The following is an 18,383-nucleotide window of genomic DNA, read 5'->3' as shown; positions in this document are numbered from 1 at the left end:
GGGGGGGGGGGGGGGGGGGGGGGGGGGAGGAAGGAAACACAAGCAAGCAAGATGGACACCGTAAGTCTTTATAACCTAAATTCAGAAATGAGATTAGAACCTAATCACATTGCTTTGCTATATTGTGTTGGTTAAAAGCAAATTACTAGGTCCAGCCCACACTCAAGGGGTGGAGATTACACATGGATGTGGATACCAAGTGGTGGGGATCATTGGGGCCATTTGAGAAGCTGCATACCACACAGAGTGACCGGTATCTCCTCTGATTATGCCTTGGCCATACTGGTTGTTAAATATTTTTAACATCATCTCTGGTTTCACAAATTTTTGTAAAACTTGGAGCTAAAATTCATATCATCTTTTGATATTTATGTTCTTCAGAGCAAAATAATATGTGTGTAAATACAAAAATATAAACATCTCACTAGACTTCAAATTCCATAAAGGTAATGGCAGTGATTTTTCTTTCTAAGAGTTGACTTCTTTAGTACCTAACCTAGTGCAAAGTACTCATTAATACATAAAGGGTTCAGAAAATGTGTATGAAATTACAAAGAAATTAGCATCCTTTTTCTCCCCTCCACTCCACTCCCCTCCATTCCCCTCAGTTATGTTTTGTTTTTTATTTTTGTAACACGAAGGGAGAAAGGCAAAGGAAAAGGACCCAACTACATCCCACAACAGCTTCTGAGGTTCATGTGGAATTGTTTTGAAAAGACAATTTCAGGTCTGTTTCAGGAAAACTAAGTGCAAAGACCTTAAAATGAAAACTCCCATCTGTTTGTCACACAGGGATCCAATAAGAGACACAAAACAAACCTGTTTGGAAAATGCCCCTTTAACACAGGGGGTGGGCTCTAAAGAGCCTTTTTCTTTAGAAAGAACAAGACAGAAAAAAATATCAGAGGCAGGGAATATGGTGGCTGGCAGGATGGCAGTGAGGAAGAGAGTATGAGTGAGTGAGGGAGCGAAAGGGGAGTGTGTGGACATGTAGGGTGTGTGTGTGTGTGTGTGTGTGTGTGTGTGTGTGTGTGAGTTAGGGATAGCTAGATCCTTCAGGACTTCCGGGGGCTGGTGGACTTGGCTCTCCTAGATGGAGAGCCCCTGCTACAGCTGAAATCACTCCCTGAGGGGCTGGCTCTGACAGAAACCACACCATCTTGAAGAAGTCCAGCCTCACTACCACCCAGACTGGCCTCAGACACCACCCCGGACCCTACAGGCACTCTGACCAAAGACCTGCTACCTCAGCTGCAGACCCACGGACACCAGGACTGCAGCCTCCCTGGACGTGGGCTCCGGTGGGTCCCAGAGTATGTCCCCCACCCACCAGACCACTGCGTAGTTCCTGGGCACTGTGCGTACCACTGGCCAGCCTCAGACTGCACTCACTGCCTGCCAAACCTGCAGCATTGGCCCCAGGCACTGCACGTCTTGGTGCCTGGACCCTTCGTGAGAGCAAAAATGGGGAGATAAAGAAACAGCCTCCAAATGAAAGAAAAAGAGGACTCGTGAGAAGGGGAACTAAATGAAACAGAGGCGTGCAATATGTCAGAAAAAGAATTCAGCCCAGGGGTCATACAGTTCCTAAACCAGCTGGATGAGAAAACCAACAACTTATGTAAGAATTAAGAGGAAATAAAAAGCAATACAGCTACAATAAAACCATGATGGAAGGTTTCAACTATAAGAAGTAGACTATAAGAAGCAGAGTACCGAATTAGTGAATTAGAAGATAGGGCAGAAAAACACACCCAATCTGAGCAGCAATTGGAGAAAAAAATTAGCAGGCGGAGAGCCTAAGGGAGCTTTGGGACAACATGAAACAAAGTAACATACGGATAAGAAGGGTGCCAGAATGACAAGAAGAGGAGCAAGGATTAGAAAGCCTATTTGAAGAAATAATGACAGAATACTTCCCTGATTTGGGGAAGAAAAAAGTCACACAAGAACAGATAGTCCCAAACAAGATGAACCCAAAAAGACACACACCAAGACACATCTTAATTACAATGGCAAATATTAATGACAAAGAGGGAATCATAAAGTCTGCAAGAGAGAAACAGAGAGTTAACCTACAAAGGATCTCCCATTAGATTATCAAATGATTTCTCAACAGAAACACATCAGGCCAGAAGGGAATGGAATGAAGTATACAAAGTGATGCAAAGCAAAGGACTGCATCCAAAAATACTCTATCCTGCAAGGCTATCATTCAAAGTTGCAGACTCGACCCCTAGTGTGGGGACATGCGGGAGGCTGCTGGTGGATGATTCTCTCTCATCACTCATGTTTCTATCTCTCCCTCTCTGAAATCAATAAAATATATTTTAACAAAAACAAAAAAAAAGAGCAAGACAGTTTAGCAGGTAAGAGAAAGAAGTAAGGGCTGATATAAACAAACTCTTCCATCTAAATAATTATAATAGGAGTTAATGCTATGTCATTGCTCAAGTTCACAACTGGGTTCTCAAAGAAGAGTGGCAAGTTGAGTCCTTGGGTTACTCTTTCTTAGAATGATTGCTTCTGACACTTCTCACATTCCTTCATGGTCTGACTCACTTGTTTAAGTGGTGTGTCATCTCCTCAAACGCAGCACACTGAGCTGAAAGTCATTATCTTCTGCCTAAACTAGCCATCGTCCCTTACCCCACTTCTCCTTGTTCTTGACAGTGCTTTTCTTTCTGGATTTCTTGTTTTCAAACCTTACCTTTCAATTCCTACTCTTCCTTACTTCCCTTTTGTGCTAAGTTACCAAATCACCTTTATACTCTCCTTTTTACTTCCTTCCCACCGTACGTTCTGTCTGATTGCCTGACCGTTGAATATGGTTTCCAGAAGGCAAGTTCTCTGCCCTCTGCATTCCCTACTTGTTCTCTAGGAAGTCTTTCTGAAACCTTGATTACATCGTGTTCCCCTCCTGTGCTCCCCCACTCCCCACTTGAAAATGTGCTCCAGTGATAAAGTCTGCAGTCTTTAACTTGGCATTCATGGCCCTATCCCATTTCTTCCATTTATTACCCCACCCCTGTTTGACCTAAACATTCCACATTTTTATCTGCCTATCTTTCTTTATTCTGTCCTGTCTCTGCTTCTTAATTCATATATTTGTTCTTTTTGTCAGGGATAAATCAAAGTTTTGTGTGTTCTGTTGCTTAATCCTTTTGGGGTCCCCTTAAGAAAAAGAATACAGAATTAAAAATACTAAATTAGAGACAGAGCACTGGAAAGGACCCAAACAAATGAGGGACCCTGAAACTTAAACTACAGTAGTCTCACATCTGTCAGCCCTTCTATCTTGCCTATATTTTAGCCAAAAATTATGCAAAGGAGCCAAAGGTTTCCTCCATGAAGCTTTCAGTTGACCCCCGCCAAGACTAATATCACCTGCTAGCTGAAGGCAAGGATCTTGTCTTATACTACTTTATAGTCTCATAGAGTCTTATACCTTAAATTTAGTGATTATTAAAGAAATACTACTTCTTAATTAAATTATTACAAAAATAGTCACATAGAGTTGAGAAGTTTCTTACATACATTTTTTTTGTTATTTTTTTTTTAAATAGTTGTTCTCAAAATGCTAAGCTGTTATTGGGGCCCAGGGTAAGTTTCTGTTATGTACTATCTAAGATTATATGAATGAAATTTCTTTGTAGAACCGTATATGTTTTGTGGTTATATATGTTCTAACATCATTTTTAGAGGTCAGCTTTTATAACAGTTATGTATGCTCTTTTGTTGGTATGTTATAGACATAAGATGTATTTTAGGAATACATTTTTACAAAATATGAAACTTGGTTATTATATAGTATTCAAAGAATCCTGTCCTGAGAGTTATTTATTTTTGTTGTTATTGTCCTTTTGAGCTTGTATCTATAAGAGACCTCTGTCTATTTCCTCACTGTTCCAGGACTCACCCAGGAAGGCCTTTTTAGGGTGAATGGCAACATGAAGGTGGTGGAGCAGCTGCGCCTGAAGTTCGAGAGCGGCGTGCCCGTGGAGCTCCGGGAGGACGGCGACGTGTGTGCAGCGGCCAGTCTGTTAAAGCTCTTCCTGAGGGAGCTGCCCGAGAGTGTGATCCCCGCGGCCTTGCATCCTCGGTTCCTTCAGCTCTTTCAGGGTTAGTGCAGTAAATCCTTTCATCAATTAAACAGTTTCATCTTCCAGTTAAAACTAAACTTTTAGCACTAGCCGGTTGGGCTCAGTGGATAAGATCTTTGGCCTGCAGACTGAAGGGTCCCGGGTTCAATTCTGGTCAAGGGCACATGCTTGGGTTGTGGGCTCGATCCCCAGTGTGGGGGGTGCATGTAGGAGGCAGCCAATCAATGCTTCTCTCTCATCATTGATGTTTCTATCTCTCTCTCTCCTTCTCCCTTCCTCTCTGAAATCAATGAAAATATATTTTTTTAAAAACGAAACTTTTAAATATTAACCATTTTAATTTTAAATATTTAAACTGGAAATATTAAAATGAGCTTTTACATATTTGTCATCTCTCTATAATCACCATCTTGCTATTTTACTCTAGGCCCCCATCTTCTACCCTAAAATAATACTAAACTGATTATGAATACCATTACTAAGTGGAATTCATAAAATACTTCAGTAACATAATACTAAGAAGCCCTTATGCTTTGGGGCCAAAGAATTCTTTTCTGACTAATGATTGCCATAGGAGTGAGAATACAACATTAAATCTGTGTAGGAAATAATAAGTGAATTGTATTTGGTTAGTGACCTTTGAAACTGACAGGTTACTTCTTTTTCTCATAAACAAAATTGAATCCTAAGATAATTGTATTAATTCTGTGAGGCAAAATTGATTTATGATTGTAGTATTAAGTAATTTTAAATGAAGAAACTTTTTTCTTTTTTTAATTCTCACCCATGGATGATTTTAGTGATTTTGAGAGAGAAAGGAAGGGAGAGAGAGAGAGAAACATTAATCGTCTACCTCCCATACTCACCCCTAATAAGGATTCAACCCACAACCAGGCACGTGCCCTGACCGGGAATCGAACTAGCAACCATTTGGTGCACGAATGATGCCCAGCCACCTGAGCCACACCGTCCAGGGCATAATTTTTTATTTTACTGGTATTCTCTCATTCCTTGAAAACCTCTGGGGCTAGATTTGAGATGTTTCATAAAGAAAGTATTAATGGAGTACCTGCTAGTTGTGTAAACTGCTAAGCAGAGGGAATAAGGTATCAGATTGTGTAACCTCTGTAAAAATAAACTTCTCTCTTTAATATGTCAGGTAGAAAATAAAGACTTACTCTTACTGAGGGCGCATCTGGTCACTCTAAAGCTGGAGGTGTCAATGCTCGTTACAGACTCACTGAAAGAAGTTATAGTATTCTCATCTCCCCTCGTCTACTACACATTGATAATCTAATGAAATATTTTTGCTATAATTTCCTTAATAAAGACTACCCTGCTTTCATATTTGTCCTCATAATAACAGGTTAGTTTTCCAGATACTCTGTCACAACACAATGCCAGATTTATTTTTTTTTAATGTTATGGACCTTCAGATTATATCCTGTATAAAGAGCAAGCTATCTCCAAATTAAATAGCTTAAAATTCTTAGATCAAGATCCTATTTTCCATGCTAAGGAGGATAGAATTCTGGAGCCTCCACAAAGTATTTTTCAGACCTTTGAGCTGAGGAGAGTCTGGACGCTGCCCGAGCATCCCTGCTGTGGGGCAGCCTTTGGTTTTGTAGACAACGGGCCTTCTGTGGAGGAGCACATTTACACTGTCACTTTCTAACAGGAGCTGTCTGGTATCTGAATCTGAGATGATTATGTTTTTAGAATATCTGCACACCAGGTATTTATCGAAAACTATCTAAAAGTTGATTTCTGTAAGAACGTTTTGCTCCTGTCACAGTCCTGGTGTGGACAATTCCTAGTTAAGAGATTATCTTTTTCTGTTTTCATGTGAAATTTATCTCTGATTGCAAGGTCTCGCCTTCCTTAATTGAGGTTTTTAAAGTAATTATCTCAGTTTGGCTATATTCCATGCCTTGGATCCTTTATTCTTATCTTGGTGGGCCAGTAATATATGTTTTCTCTTTTTATAGCCTCAGGTGTGCTTGGGGAATAGATATGAGTTGCAAACAATAAAAAGACTTTAGGATAGGATTAATTTAATTTAGGATTAACTAGAAATCCCTTTATGTGAATGTTCCCTACTGAAAAATCTGTAATATAAGTGCAAATATTTCTATCCCATAATTGGATATGGAAGGACCACCCTGGCAAAGGGGGTTTGTCAGACTGTCATGAGTGGAAATTAATAAATTAGGAAGTTCTGAGACAAGGTTGAATTAGCACCAAGGAGAGCTGATGCAGACTATGCTTTGCCAAGCCCCAAAGCAGCTATTATTCTTCAGGAATTCAAATCTTTTCTATCTGTACCTAGGGTGGGGCCTTTACTTTTTTAATGCGTCAGCCCGTCAGACCTGATCTTTTGTCCTGAAAGGAAGAAGCAGTCTTCCACTTTCTAGGAACCTTCTGTGTCTGACTAATGCTCCCTCTCTCCCTTCAGGTGAATTTGGGACTCAGCCCAAAGACTCATGCTATTAGCTTGGTAGGATCAGATGTATGCTCTTTGTGGGGTCTTTTTTTTTTGTAATCTAATTTTTCTTTTATTATTTTTTATTTCAAGAAAAACAATTTTAAGTATAAATGTTTATCTCAGCGATCCAGATGTTTTTGTGTGTGTGTGTGTTTTTTTTATTGATTTTTTAGAGAGGAAGGGAAAGAGATAGAGAGTTAGAAACATCAATGAGAGAGAAACATCGATCAGCTGCTTTCTGCACGCCCCCTACTGGGGATGTGCCCGCAACCAAGGTACATGCCCTTGACTGGAATCGAACCTGGGACCCTTGAGTCTGCAGGCCTACGCTCTATCCACTGAGCAAAACCGGTTAGGTCCAGCTGTTTTTATTTAAGAAAAAAGAGAGATTCTGATATACCATTTAGACAATTGGTCAGTTAATACAAATAATGGAAATGGAGAGGGAAAGTTATTATGGGGCCATGATGAGTAAAATGAATGTCAGAGCTTAGGAGATGGGGGATTAAGGCTGAAGATGTGAATTTCGTAGTTATCCACATAAACTCAACAGTCTTCATACTTAGCATTTTGAATATTATAGCTGTAAAGAGATGACTGTAAGCTAATTTTATATATCTTTCATCGTGCTTTAAGTGCCTATTCTGTGCCAAGATTTCGCTTAGATGATTTATGTATGTGTGGCTTCTACACCCATTACAGCTACTCCTACAAATACAGTTAACCTTCACCAATGCAGGGTTAGGGACACATGTGTGCATGTTCTCCTAAAGTCTCTCCCTTCTTAGAGCACTACTTCTATGGCCTCAGGTAACCTTAATTGTCTTCTTATAGGCCCTATCTCCAAATACAGTCTCATTGGGGGTACGTAGGGCTTTGACCTGTGAATTTTGTACGGACAGAATTCAGTGCATAACACTGGGCTTTTAAAAACGTATGACACACCTAACTGGCATGGCTCAGTGGTTGAGCATCGACCTATGAACCAGCAGGTCCCAGTTCCCGGTCAGTTCCAGGTTGCAAGCTCAATCCCCAGTATGGGCCATGCAGGAGGCAGCTGATCAATGGCTCTCTCTCATCTCATCCATTATGTTTCTATCTCTCCCTTCCTCTTTGAAATCAATAAAAATATTACAAAATATGTATCACAGTTTATAAAAAGAAAAATGTATCACAATTTGGTAAGTGTACGAGTGAAAATTAATTAGTAAAGAGCCTACAGTGGATGCTACTTAGGTGGTCTCTGGGATAGAAATTATTATTACAGAATTGATGTTTTTGTCTTGGAAATCTTTAATGGCTAGCACAGCTAAAAGTAAAGAATGATTCTAAAATCCATGAGAAAAATTTTACTGGGGTGTGTTTTCTTAATTTGTATAGATAATTTTTTATGTTTTTAGTTTATGTTTTAACATTGATTCTCTTTGAGAATTTATTACTTGCAGTGACAATAGATTACCACTGTTTAGTTTAATGTCTAGCAGATGTTTTATTTATATAGTTTAAAACCTAGCAAGTATTTTATTTATATAATCTCTTGATCCCAGCACCAGCCCTAATGTGATATAGGCCCCTTATTTCTTAGCAGATTTTCACTGATTCTCACTTTTTCAACTGGTACTTCACTATAGCCCTTAGCTGCCTCAGGTATCCAGGAATCCAGTGATACCCAGAGACTAAGCCTCAGCACTCCTACCTGATAATACACTTGCCCAAATGCATGTGTGGCGGTAAGCTCCCTAGAGACTGGCAGGCTTTGGAACAGTCTCTCTCTTCAGTCACTTGCATTCACTTCTAAACGTCTTTGAAATCTCATCTACTTCTGTCTTCTCTGCTGTTTTTGTTGCCCTTGGGTGCTTATGCTTTTTGAACATCATTTTATTGTCATTATGATGGAATCTTGGGAAGAACATGTGATCACTCCTTTAAATGGACATTCTCCTTTGCCTCCCCCTCCCCCATACTTGATTTTAAATGGAACAGAATTTTATAATAGCTGTGCAAACAATATGTGAGAATAAAGTGCTGTGAGTTTTAGTTTATGAGCATTTGATAATTTAAACAGCAACTGTTTTTCTGAAGAAAAGCACCCTGATAGTAGGGCCATTTTAATGAGTACTGTGTCTAATTGTAAAGAAATCTAATTTAATAAGCTGACTTGTGCTTGAGTCTTGAGTTCTGCTTTTTTCATTATCTGAGGAATCCACTCAGAAAGTTTGAGTCAAGCTTGTCTTTTATCCATACTGCATATCATGATGACACTTGCATTGCTTGCCATCAGCTGAGTGGTTTTTACCTTGCAGATGTTGGCTAGTTATAATACTAGTTATGTCATCACTCTTTGGATAGGATGAGTTCCATGGGAAGTACATGACATTTTTCCTCCCCTAAGTTAATTCCTTCTTACTGAGAAGTTCCTTTTCTTTTGAAATTATTCAACCTTCACAAATTTCTGTGTCTATGAAAAACAATCATATTAAACTCCAAGTTTAAGCCCTTCCATTTTCAGTTTGTGCCTTTTAGGCATTTTATAAGCAATAACAAGTATATAAATGATTCTTTTCTTCTGGATAAAAATCTAAATGTAGAAAAGAATTAAAAGGTTGCCACTGGCATATCTGCCCAAGGTGCCAATCATTCAGATTGTGAAACCTGCACTGGAATGAGTTGCAGATGTGGTGCCAGGAAGCCCAGGTGTCCACATGTGACTCCATACATTGTGATGACATTCCAGTTGGTTCTGCTTCCTTCAGATCCACGTGACAGGAAAAACCTTACTTGTGTTTATGATGCTCTGTGATCTCTAAGATTGTATATCCTGATAACTAGATGACCTTTTCTGTACAGAGCACATATATAAATCTTTTTTTTCCTTTGATGCTATGAGATAGTTATAAGTAATGAGTGGGATTATGCAAATTCTGAATGAGAAGCCTTGGCTAAGCGAAATTCTGCATTATTCTAGGTCTTAAAGTATGTGTGCGTGTGTGCGTGTGTGCATGTAAATTTGTTGAAGTCTTTCATCTACTGTCCTCTATTCAGTTCTCTTTATTCTTGACAGATTATACCTTTACAATTATTTTATTGTCATTTTAGTGAGTTATTAGGAGAAAAGTAGATAAACTTATCTTTAGCTGTAACTTCTCTGACTTTTTTCCCCAATACTTGATTTTAAAGCCAACAGAATTTCTTTTAAGAGGTTTATTGAGATATAATTTATACATCATAAAATTGACCCATAAAGTATATGATTTAGTGATTCTTAGTGTATTCACAGAGTGCAATTATCACCACATCTGGTTTTAGAACATTTTTATCATTTCAAACTGGAAGGGTATTAGCAGACACTCCCCATTCCTTCCTCAACCTCCCCGCTGCCCCTCCACTTCCCCCAGCCCTAGGCAGTCTGTCTATATAGATTGCCTATTATGGACATTTCCTATAAATGAATCACACACCATGTGGTTTTCTTGTGACTGGCTTCTTTCACTTAGTATAAGTTACAAGGTCCATTCTTGTTGGAACATAGATCAGCACTTCCTTCCTTTTTATGGCTGGTTAATATTCCCTTGCATGACTGTACCACACTTTTGTTATCCATTCATTCATTGATAGACTTTGGGCCTTTTTCACCTTTTGGCTATTATGAATAATGCTGTTATGAACACATATTTACATGGTCTTATATAGGCATAACCTTTTGACTAGCTGTGCTGTTATGAACACTTATCTACAAATTCTTATGTGGGTATGTGCTTTCATTTCTCTTGAGTAACTGCCTAGGAGTGGATTTGCTGGGTCAAATGGTAACTTTATGTTTAACATTTAAGGAACAATTTTCCCAAGTAATTGAACTATTATACATTCCCATCAGTAATGAATGAGAGTTTTAATTTCTCTACATCCCGCCAACACCTGTTGTTATCTGTATTTTTTATTTTAGGCAATAGAATTTTGTAGTAGCAGGAAGATTATGGGCCTGCAGAGGAGGAAGGGAGAGGAGACTAAGCCCCTTCAAGGCCACGAGATAAGGTCTGTTAGAGATTTTTGGAATTAATTGTTATGAACTGAGTGAAATTCTCAGTAAATTCTGCATTTTTCACTCATGCTTTTATGTGAGGAGTATCTTATTTGGATTGAGCTGGAAGAGAGTACAGCCAACAAATGAATTATTTAAAAAAAATATGCAACTTGTGCTCTCTTCGGCAGCACATATACTAAAATTGGAAAGATACAGAGAAGATTAACATGAACCCTGTGCAAGGATGACATGCAAATTTGTAAAGCATTCCATATTTTCTTTAAAAAAGGGTATCCAACTTGTATTTATAGAAGGTCAATTCACTTAAAAGAAATATTGAAAATTTGCTTAAAGAATATCAAATTGAAAGTATGTCAAATGATTAGCTTGCTTGTCACCCAGAAATCTGTCCTAATTTCATTCAGCTGCATTGTAAACACCTACTTTTCTGAACCCGTGGACATACTCAATTTTTGCATTGAGTCCCTAAATAAATTTGAAGACTTAAGGGAGAAAGAAGAGACCTTCAAAATAGACTTAAATAACTCTGGGCTTAACTCTGGGCTTCATGGTTTAACTCAAAGGACACCAACTCAGTCCACTTACAGCTTGAGCAGTGTCAGCTGAATCTCGAGGGAAGGATAAGTGGTGATATGTTTTCCCTATTAACTACTTAGTAAGTAGTGTGTCACTCCCCCCCCTCCCCCCACACACACACTTAATATAGCACTGGATTCATAGGGAAAGCCAAGAAGCTAAGTTTTATTTAGCTGGGATAGTGCCTTATTGTTCAAGATTAGCATGTTATATATTCAGAGGCTCCCCTTTCTGTGTGCTGTGGTGGTTTTTCCTGTTCTCCTGTGTACTGGCATCCCATATAAACACGTTCTTCACCTGTTAAATGCTTGTCTAACAGCTAACCTAGATTTGATCTTCCAGTTTGGAAATTTAGATAGACTATTTTATATGTTTCTTATATTTTTATCTGTGCCACCTGTTTCCCCTGACAAGCATGCAGCACTCAGTAAATGCCCTCAGAACAGATTAGCTGACCTACTATTTACGTATCATCAGGAGTTAGTTTTTGTTATAGGACTGAAATGTAAAGCCTCACTAATTCTCTGTTCGGCCTGCAGGCCTTTGCCTACATGTTACTTGGAGCAAATACTAATTGTGTGGGTCAGCATGCAGGTTCATTCTGGGAGCAGGAGTTAAGTGTGGATCCTGGCTAATTTAGCAATACACACACTTCTGCATCTTACAGAATCTAATCAGAATGGTAAGATTGGTAGTTTCATTAATAGTGTCTAAGAATAGACTAATTAATTTTTATTAGTCACTTTATCATCTCGCCCTTTGAGAAATTTATGTGCGGCCTCTGAGAAAGAACTTTGTCATGGGCAAGGGTTACAAGAGAGCTATAAAAACATAGCCTCTCGTTTTAGAGGGAAAAGTACAAATTCCATTAGTTATAAGACGTGATTATGAAGCTTCTCGTCACTCGAAAGAAGTGATTCCACTTCTGGAGAATGAAATGCAGAGGCGGTTTGTGATTGCTTTTCCCATTCTTCTGCGAGTGCATATTTAGAAAGAATGTAATTCACGTTTTTTATTCTCACTATTTTTAGAAAACATTTTGTGCCCGACATTCTTGTAGGCTCTTATTAAAATGTTGTTCCCCACACACACATATCCCAGGACCTAAGAAGCTATAATGTATGAGGGTTCCTACCCACTACTATTCATCAATTTTGCTTGTCGATTCAGAAAACATTTTAAAAATATTGACACGTATGAAACAGCTAATTCTGTTAGAGTACGTTGATCAACTCCTGTGCTCTGAGGTCGGACTGCCCGGATTTGAACTGCAGTTGAGCTCTGTGGTGGTTGTGTGGACATGGACAAGTTTTCATCTCTGTTTCAGTCTAGTTGTCTCTACGTGGGATTAGATTCCTGTTGCCGCTTTACCACAAACTTAGTGACTTAAAACAGCAAACATACGTTTATTATCTCATAGTGGGGTGTGAAGGCTCAGCTAGTTTCTCTATTCAGCTCTCACAAGACTAAAATCAAGGTGTATGTTGGCCTGAGTTCTTACCCGACCAGACTCACTCAGGTCGTTAGCAGTCTTCAGTGCCATGTGGTTGTAGGACTGAGGTCCCTGTGTCCTTGCTGGCGTCTCCTCAGTTTCTAGGAGCTGCCCACATCCTTGAGCTTATGCCCTCTCTTTATCTCCAAAGTCAGCAACAGCTCATTGTTCAGTCTAATCAATTAGCAAGTTTTCATAAATCCTTTTGTGAAGCTTAATGAGGAAATAAAAAGCTACTTCAATAAATCTGGCGCCATGAGGCTAAGTATTTTGCTTGTTTTAATGGCTGACCTTCTCATGACTTTGAGATATATTGTGGTAGAGATTAGCATTCAGTTTGGTTTTTTTCTCCTTGAGGCTAAAATTGTAAGTACAGTATAACTTCATGGCCAGTGAAAAGTCAAAGCACGTGACAAGCACTGGGATAAATGTCCAGGTTAGAGTTAGGTGTCACCCCTCAGGTGATCTGGGTCCAGCATTACTGGTTATGCTTATCATCCTTTTTAACGAGAGCAAATACTTGTCACCTGGTTCACTGGTTGCTGCTTACTCTGGAACAAAAGTTTTTATGGTACAGTCTTCTTTAAGTGCTGACTAATTTTCTCTGTGTACTGTGTAGATGCTACTAGTTGAGTGTTTGTGTCTTTGCTTGAGAAATGGGTCAAATTTAGCCAAGAATGAATGAAAACTTTCAAGAAAACTTGAATAATTTGAAGTGGCACTTTTCCCTAAAAGAGAAAGTTTGTTTTTGTCCTAGGAAAAGGTTGATGTTAAGGAAAATGATGACTATTTCAGTTATTAACCATTATTCCATCTGCAAAGTTTCCTTAAACTTTCCAGACCCATGAATTAACACATTCTAATTTTGATTCCAATTCATAGAAATAACTTCAGGTTTCAAGTAGTTAAAATATTTTAAACAGCTTCAGAGATACATGTACTTCCATTTCTGAGGCCCTTCTGTGGAATTTCATTGCTGAGTATCCCTACTCTCCTACCATCGAATAACCCTTTTTCTTATCATTTAAATAACTCTCTTTAATCCAACTCCAACTTAACACTTTGAACCAGCTAGTTCTTTAAATAGATTAAATTATTCCACATTTCTTTCAGATATATTCGAGATATAGGAGTCTCTTAATTCCTATGCTAGTTTGTCTTACTGTGTCTTAAAAGTGTGTCATAAGTGTGTATCAGTCTATTAAAGCTATCTTTTTTTTCAATCCTCACCCGAGGATATTTTTTTCCATTGATTTTTTAGAGAGAGTGGTAGGGAGGGATATGCAGAAAGAAAGAGAAACATTGCTGTGTGAGAGACACATGGATTGGTTGCCTCTCACACATGCCCCTACTGAGCAAACCAGTAACTCAGGTACCTGCCCTTGACCAAGAATTGAAACCACAACTCTTTGGTACATGGGCCGATGCTCTAACCACTTACCAACACTGGCCAGGGCTAAAACTATTTCTTAACCACTTTTTATATGCAAGGAATTTATTGAGGGGCTTTAAGAGACATTTGAAACTGAACCTCCAACTCTGAGCTCACATTTGCCAGTTTGTGGATTTTTATTTTTTAACTTAAACTGCCTATAAACATCAGACACATTCTCAGTGAGGCCTTCCTGAAAATCTTATTTATAATTTCAGTCACCATCCCTCACCAGGCTGGTACTCCCAGCTCCCCTAGCCCTGTTACTATATTTATTGTTTAACATCTCACCCACTACTAGACTCTAAGCTCCATGAAGGTAGAGGTTGGTTTGTTTGCTTGCTGCTGCATCACAAATGCCTAGAATTTTGTCTAGCATAGAATAAACCACTCAATAAAGACCTCTTGAATGATTGTTTCATACATGTATTTTACATAGATAAAACAACTTAATATGTAGAACAAACAAGACACATTTAAACTTTATCCAGAATCTGCACATGTCTTACCATCTCACTGCTATCGACCTGGTCCAGGGCCAGCTGGCTTTTACTTTCCAGGACTGTCACAATAGTCCCCTACCTAGTCTCCCTGCTTTCGACTTTGCCCCTTAGAGCCTAGATTCAGCACAGCAGCCCGAGTGGCCCCTAAAGTAACATCCCCCCACAGCTCAAAACCCTCACTCAGGGTGGCAGTAGGGAGTGGGGGGGAGGCCATAGCTTAAAATAAGACTGTGTTGCCGGCCCTAGTCCTCCCCACACTGTCTCCTGACTTTATTTCCTACCACTCTCCCACCTATACCACGTGGCCCCAGCCCCAAGGCCCCCTCAGGGCCCCCTTTTCATTGCTTAGAATGCACTTCCCTCTTCCCTTCAGCTCTCTGCTTAGTGGTCCCCATATTAGAGAGGCCTTCCCTGACCCCTGACTGTGTTTCATGAAATAACATTCCCCACCCCTGCATAACGCGGCTTTATTTCCCCTTACCCTGCTTTATATTTCTTCATAGCACTTATGTTACTGATCGTTTGATTGTCTCTCCCCTTGATTTGAATATGTTTCATAAAAGCATGATGTTTCTTTTGTTCAGTGCTGTATCTTCAGCGTTGTCAGACACATAGAAAACACCTGGAAATATTATAGATAGTGTGCAATAAGTATATATCATGAATTAATGTGTATTAATTCATAGAAGCACTGCTAATTCTTTTTTATAATGTGAAAACTCGAGGGAGCCATTGTAATTACCAATATAAATGCAAGAACATGAGTGAATAGGTAGTATTTATTATATTTAGGTATCAGCAAATCAAAAGATAATGAAAGTAATAATAAAGTAATTATTATGAACTGTGTTTCTCACAAACATGAAAAGGCATCTGCTTATTAGGCACATTTGCACCCAGACTCCCAGACTCAGTGCTTTGCTGGGCATTCTCCTACATTCTCCTACAGGCTTCTCCAAAGGAGTCGAGCCGTGGTGATTCTCTCGTGTAGGAAGTCTTGCTGTAATGGTGCTATTTACCACATATTTCTGGAAGGCAGTGCAAACTGCAGATTCTCAGTATGTTAGCACATAATTAATCAGTATGAAAAGAAGTGAGAAGAAATATGCTAATAAAGAAAGGCCTTTACTGCACTGTCAGTATGTTTAAAGAAAGATTCAGGAGGTCCATTGTGACTATTGAAGGTTCGAATGTGGTATGTAAAACCACTGAAGTAGAGGACACTCAAGATTCTCGCCCAGTGAGTGAATCAGTGAATCCATCTTCCATCAGAGGAAATGGAAGTTTGGGGGCACAGAATGAGATGAAGATAAGACATGTTTTCCTCAATTACTTTTGTTTTTTTGAGAATATGTTTAGTGATTCTTCCATTCATGCCATAAAGGATTTAATATTATTTTAATAAGCTTGAGAGTCTCTGAATATATCTGTTTCCATTCCCATTATTTGTCCATTTTATTTCCTTGGGAAGATTATTTATTGCATTTCAAAAATTGGAAGTAGCCAAAACCGGTTTGGCTCAGTGGATAGAGCGTCAGCCTGCGGACTGAAAGGTCCCGGGTTCGATTCCGGTCGGGGGCATGTGCCTTGGTTGCGGGCACATCTCCAGTGGGAGATGTGCAGGAGGCAGCTGATCGATGTTTCTCTCTCATCGATGTTTCTAACTCTCTATCTCTCTCCCTTCCTCTCTGTAAAAAATCAATAAAATATATATAAAAAAAAAATTGGAAGTAAGTGATGAAAATGCTACATTTTTAAGGATGCTATTGTCATAAATTCATAACTATTTGAGAATTTATTTTATTTGACGAGGTGTCTTCGCATGCAAGGGTTTGAAATTTCATTTCAGACAGAGGCCAGCGGCCCATTCATCTCCAGGGCTGTTGGAATTCTATTGCTTGTACCCTTAAATGTACACTTTTATATTTTTTTAACTTTATATATTTAAATATTTACAGGTGTTTAATCTTAACTTTTATTGTTCCTATTCTCTACATACATATAGAGGTTAATTTGTTCTTTGCAAAGCAGTATTATTTATATGTAAACTTGTAGTTTCATACAATAACCCAACAATTTCACTCTTCAATGTATACCCCAAGATGCACTCTGTACATGTACACCAGGAGTTATGTACAGAAATGATCCTTGCAGCACTGTCCCCAGGAAATATTTGAAACAACCCAAATAACCTTTAAGAGGGGAGTGGATAAACTGTGGTAAAGGCAGAATGGAATATTATACAACGAATGAATATTGTAAAATGTACTACAGCCTCTTGTAATAACGCGAATGAAGCTTAGTAATAAATTGCTTCTAGCAATAACTTTTTATAAAGACAACTCAAACACAAATATACAGTCACAATGGAAGCAGGAAAATGATGAGCAAGGAAGTCGGGATGGTGTAAACCGCAGTTGTAAACAGAGAAAACACACCCATGAAAACATCGAGACTCACTTTGGATTAATCACTGTAAAAAAAAAAAAAGCAAAATAGAATTACATTTTCTCTTCATAGTTATTTATTGCTCTAATATACAGATATGAGAAATGGTTAGACTTTAATTAGTTTTTAATAACCTCCAAATGTAATTATTTCCCTTTCTTACTTCTGGTCAAGTAAATCTTGACTCTGCTAGTCAAGATCTTTATGCAGTGGGGAAGAATGCCATCATAAGCAACATACTACATGGATTATCAAAGTATTTGAATATGATTTATTTCATTTTTAAAAGTAACTTAATATGAAAAGCCTCTAATATCAAGAAATCTATTTCACCCTAAAAATTAGTTTATTGGATCACATTGTTTGTGGTCAGTAAGAAATAATAATTCTGATTATAAATAGAATGTTTTCCAAAACAGTTCTAACAAAGATGGAAATCTACACGTTTCTGGCATTGCTGTTTAGTAGCATCACTTGTCCTAACATTCATAAAGGTGAAATGGGCTCGTATTAAAGGCATTTCATTTCAGCCTCAGTGTGGTCATAAAACCACACCTCAATGGAGGTAAAGTAAAAGGAGCTATTAATACTTACTTATAGCATTTAGTATGTGTCAATCACTCTTTTAAGTACAAGTATTTCATTTAATCCCCATCACAACCCTATAAGATAGTTAATATTACCATTTAAAAATAAGGAAACAATTTAGTAAAGTCTAAGGTCACATAGGTACAGCAGTCTAGTCTCCCCATATTCAAGGAGGGTACATACAACACACACCCCCAGTGGATGCCTGAAACCTGCAGATAGTACCTAACCCTATACATACGATGTTTTTTCCTATACATTTATACCTATGGTAAATTTATAAATTAGGCACAGTAAGATATTAACAACAGTAATCTACACTAATAAAAGAGAAACATGGTAATTAGCGTACGACCGCTACCCTTCCCATTGGCTAATCAGCATATCCTTATGCAAATTAACTGTCAGCCAAGATGGCGGCCAGCAGCCATGCACTGAAGCGAACAGGGAGGCTTGCTTGCTCCAGTGACAGCGAACTCTGTGTTCCCTGCCTGCCGCTGCTGGCCTCTCAGCTGCAACTCTAAGCAACTATGTTGCAAATATAGAAGCTAAACAAAACCCCAGAAACCGGCTTTCAGTCAGCCGGGCTTCAGCCAGCCGGACCACAACATTGTATCAATGTTTTCAGCAGCGAGGCCTCGGAGCTAAAGCTGGCCCAGAAAAAAAAAAAAAAAAGAAAAGAAAACAAGGAGCGGTTAGAAGCTTTAGTCACTC

At 38.7% G+C, this 18,383-nt stretch overlaps 1 protein-coding gene across 4 annotated transcripts in view; it reads left to right on the top strand.

Moving 5' to 3' along the window:
• The window catches only part of FAM13A (family with sequence similarity 13, member A), a 261,528-nt gene that overhangs the window by 22,430 nt on the left and 220,715 nt on the right, over nucleotides 1–18,383 (top strand). For 3 of the 4 annotated variants that reach the window (XM_005862767.2, XM_005862766.2, XM_014536858.1), the window contains exon 3: nucleotides 3,913–4,122. In XM_005862767.2, the coding sequence (XP_005862829.1) occupies nucleotides 3,913–4,122 (210 nt within the window). Of the gene's footprint in view, nucleotides 1–3,912; nucleotides 4,123–18,383 lie in introns of those variants that run through there. The other variant, XM_005862769.2, reaches the window with a different exon arrangement.

The sequence above is a fragment of the Myotis brandtii genome, unplaced genomic scaffold (genome assembly GCF_000412655.1).
Source record: "Myotis brandtii unplaced genomic scaffold, ASM41265v1 scaffold1675, whole genome shotgun sequence".
NCBI classification, from domain to species: domain Eukaryota; kingdom Metazoa; phylum Chordata; class Mammalia; order Chiroptera; family Vespertilionidae; genus Myotis; species Myotis brandtii.
The sequence above is the reverse complement of the archived record's forward strand: the minus strand, read 5'-3'. Positions and strand labels throughout refer to the sequence as shown.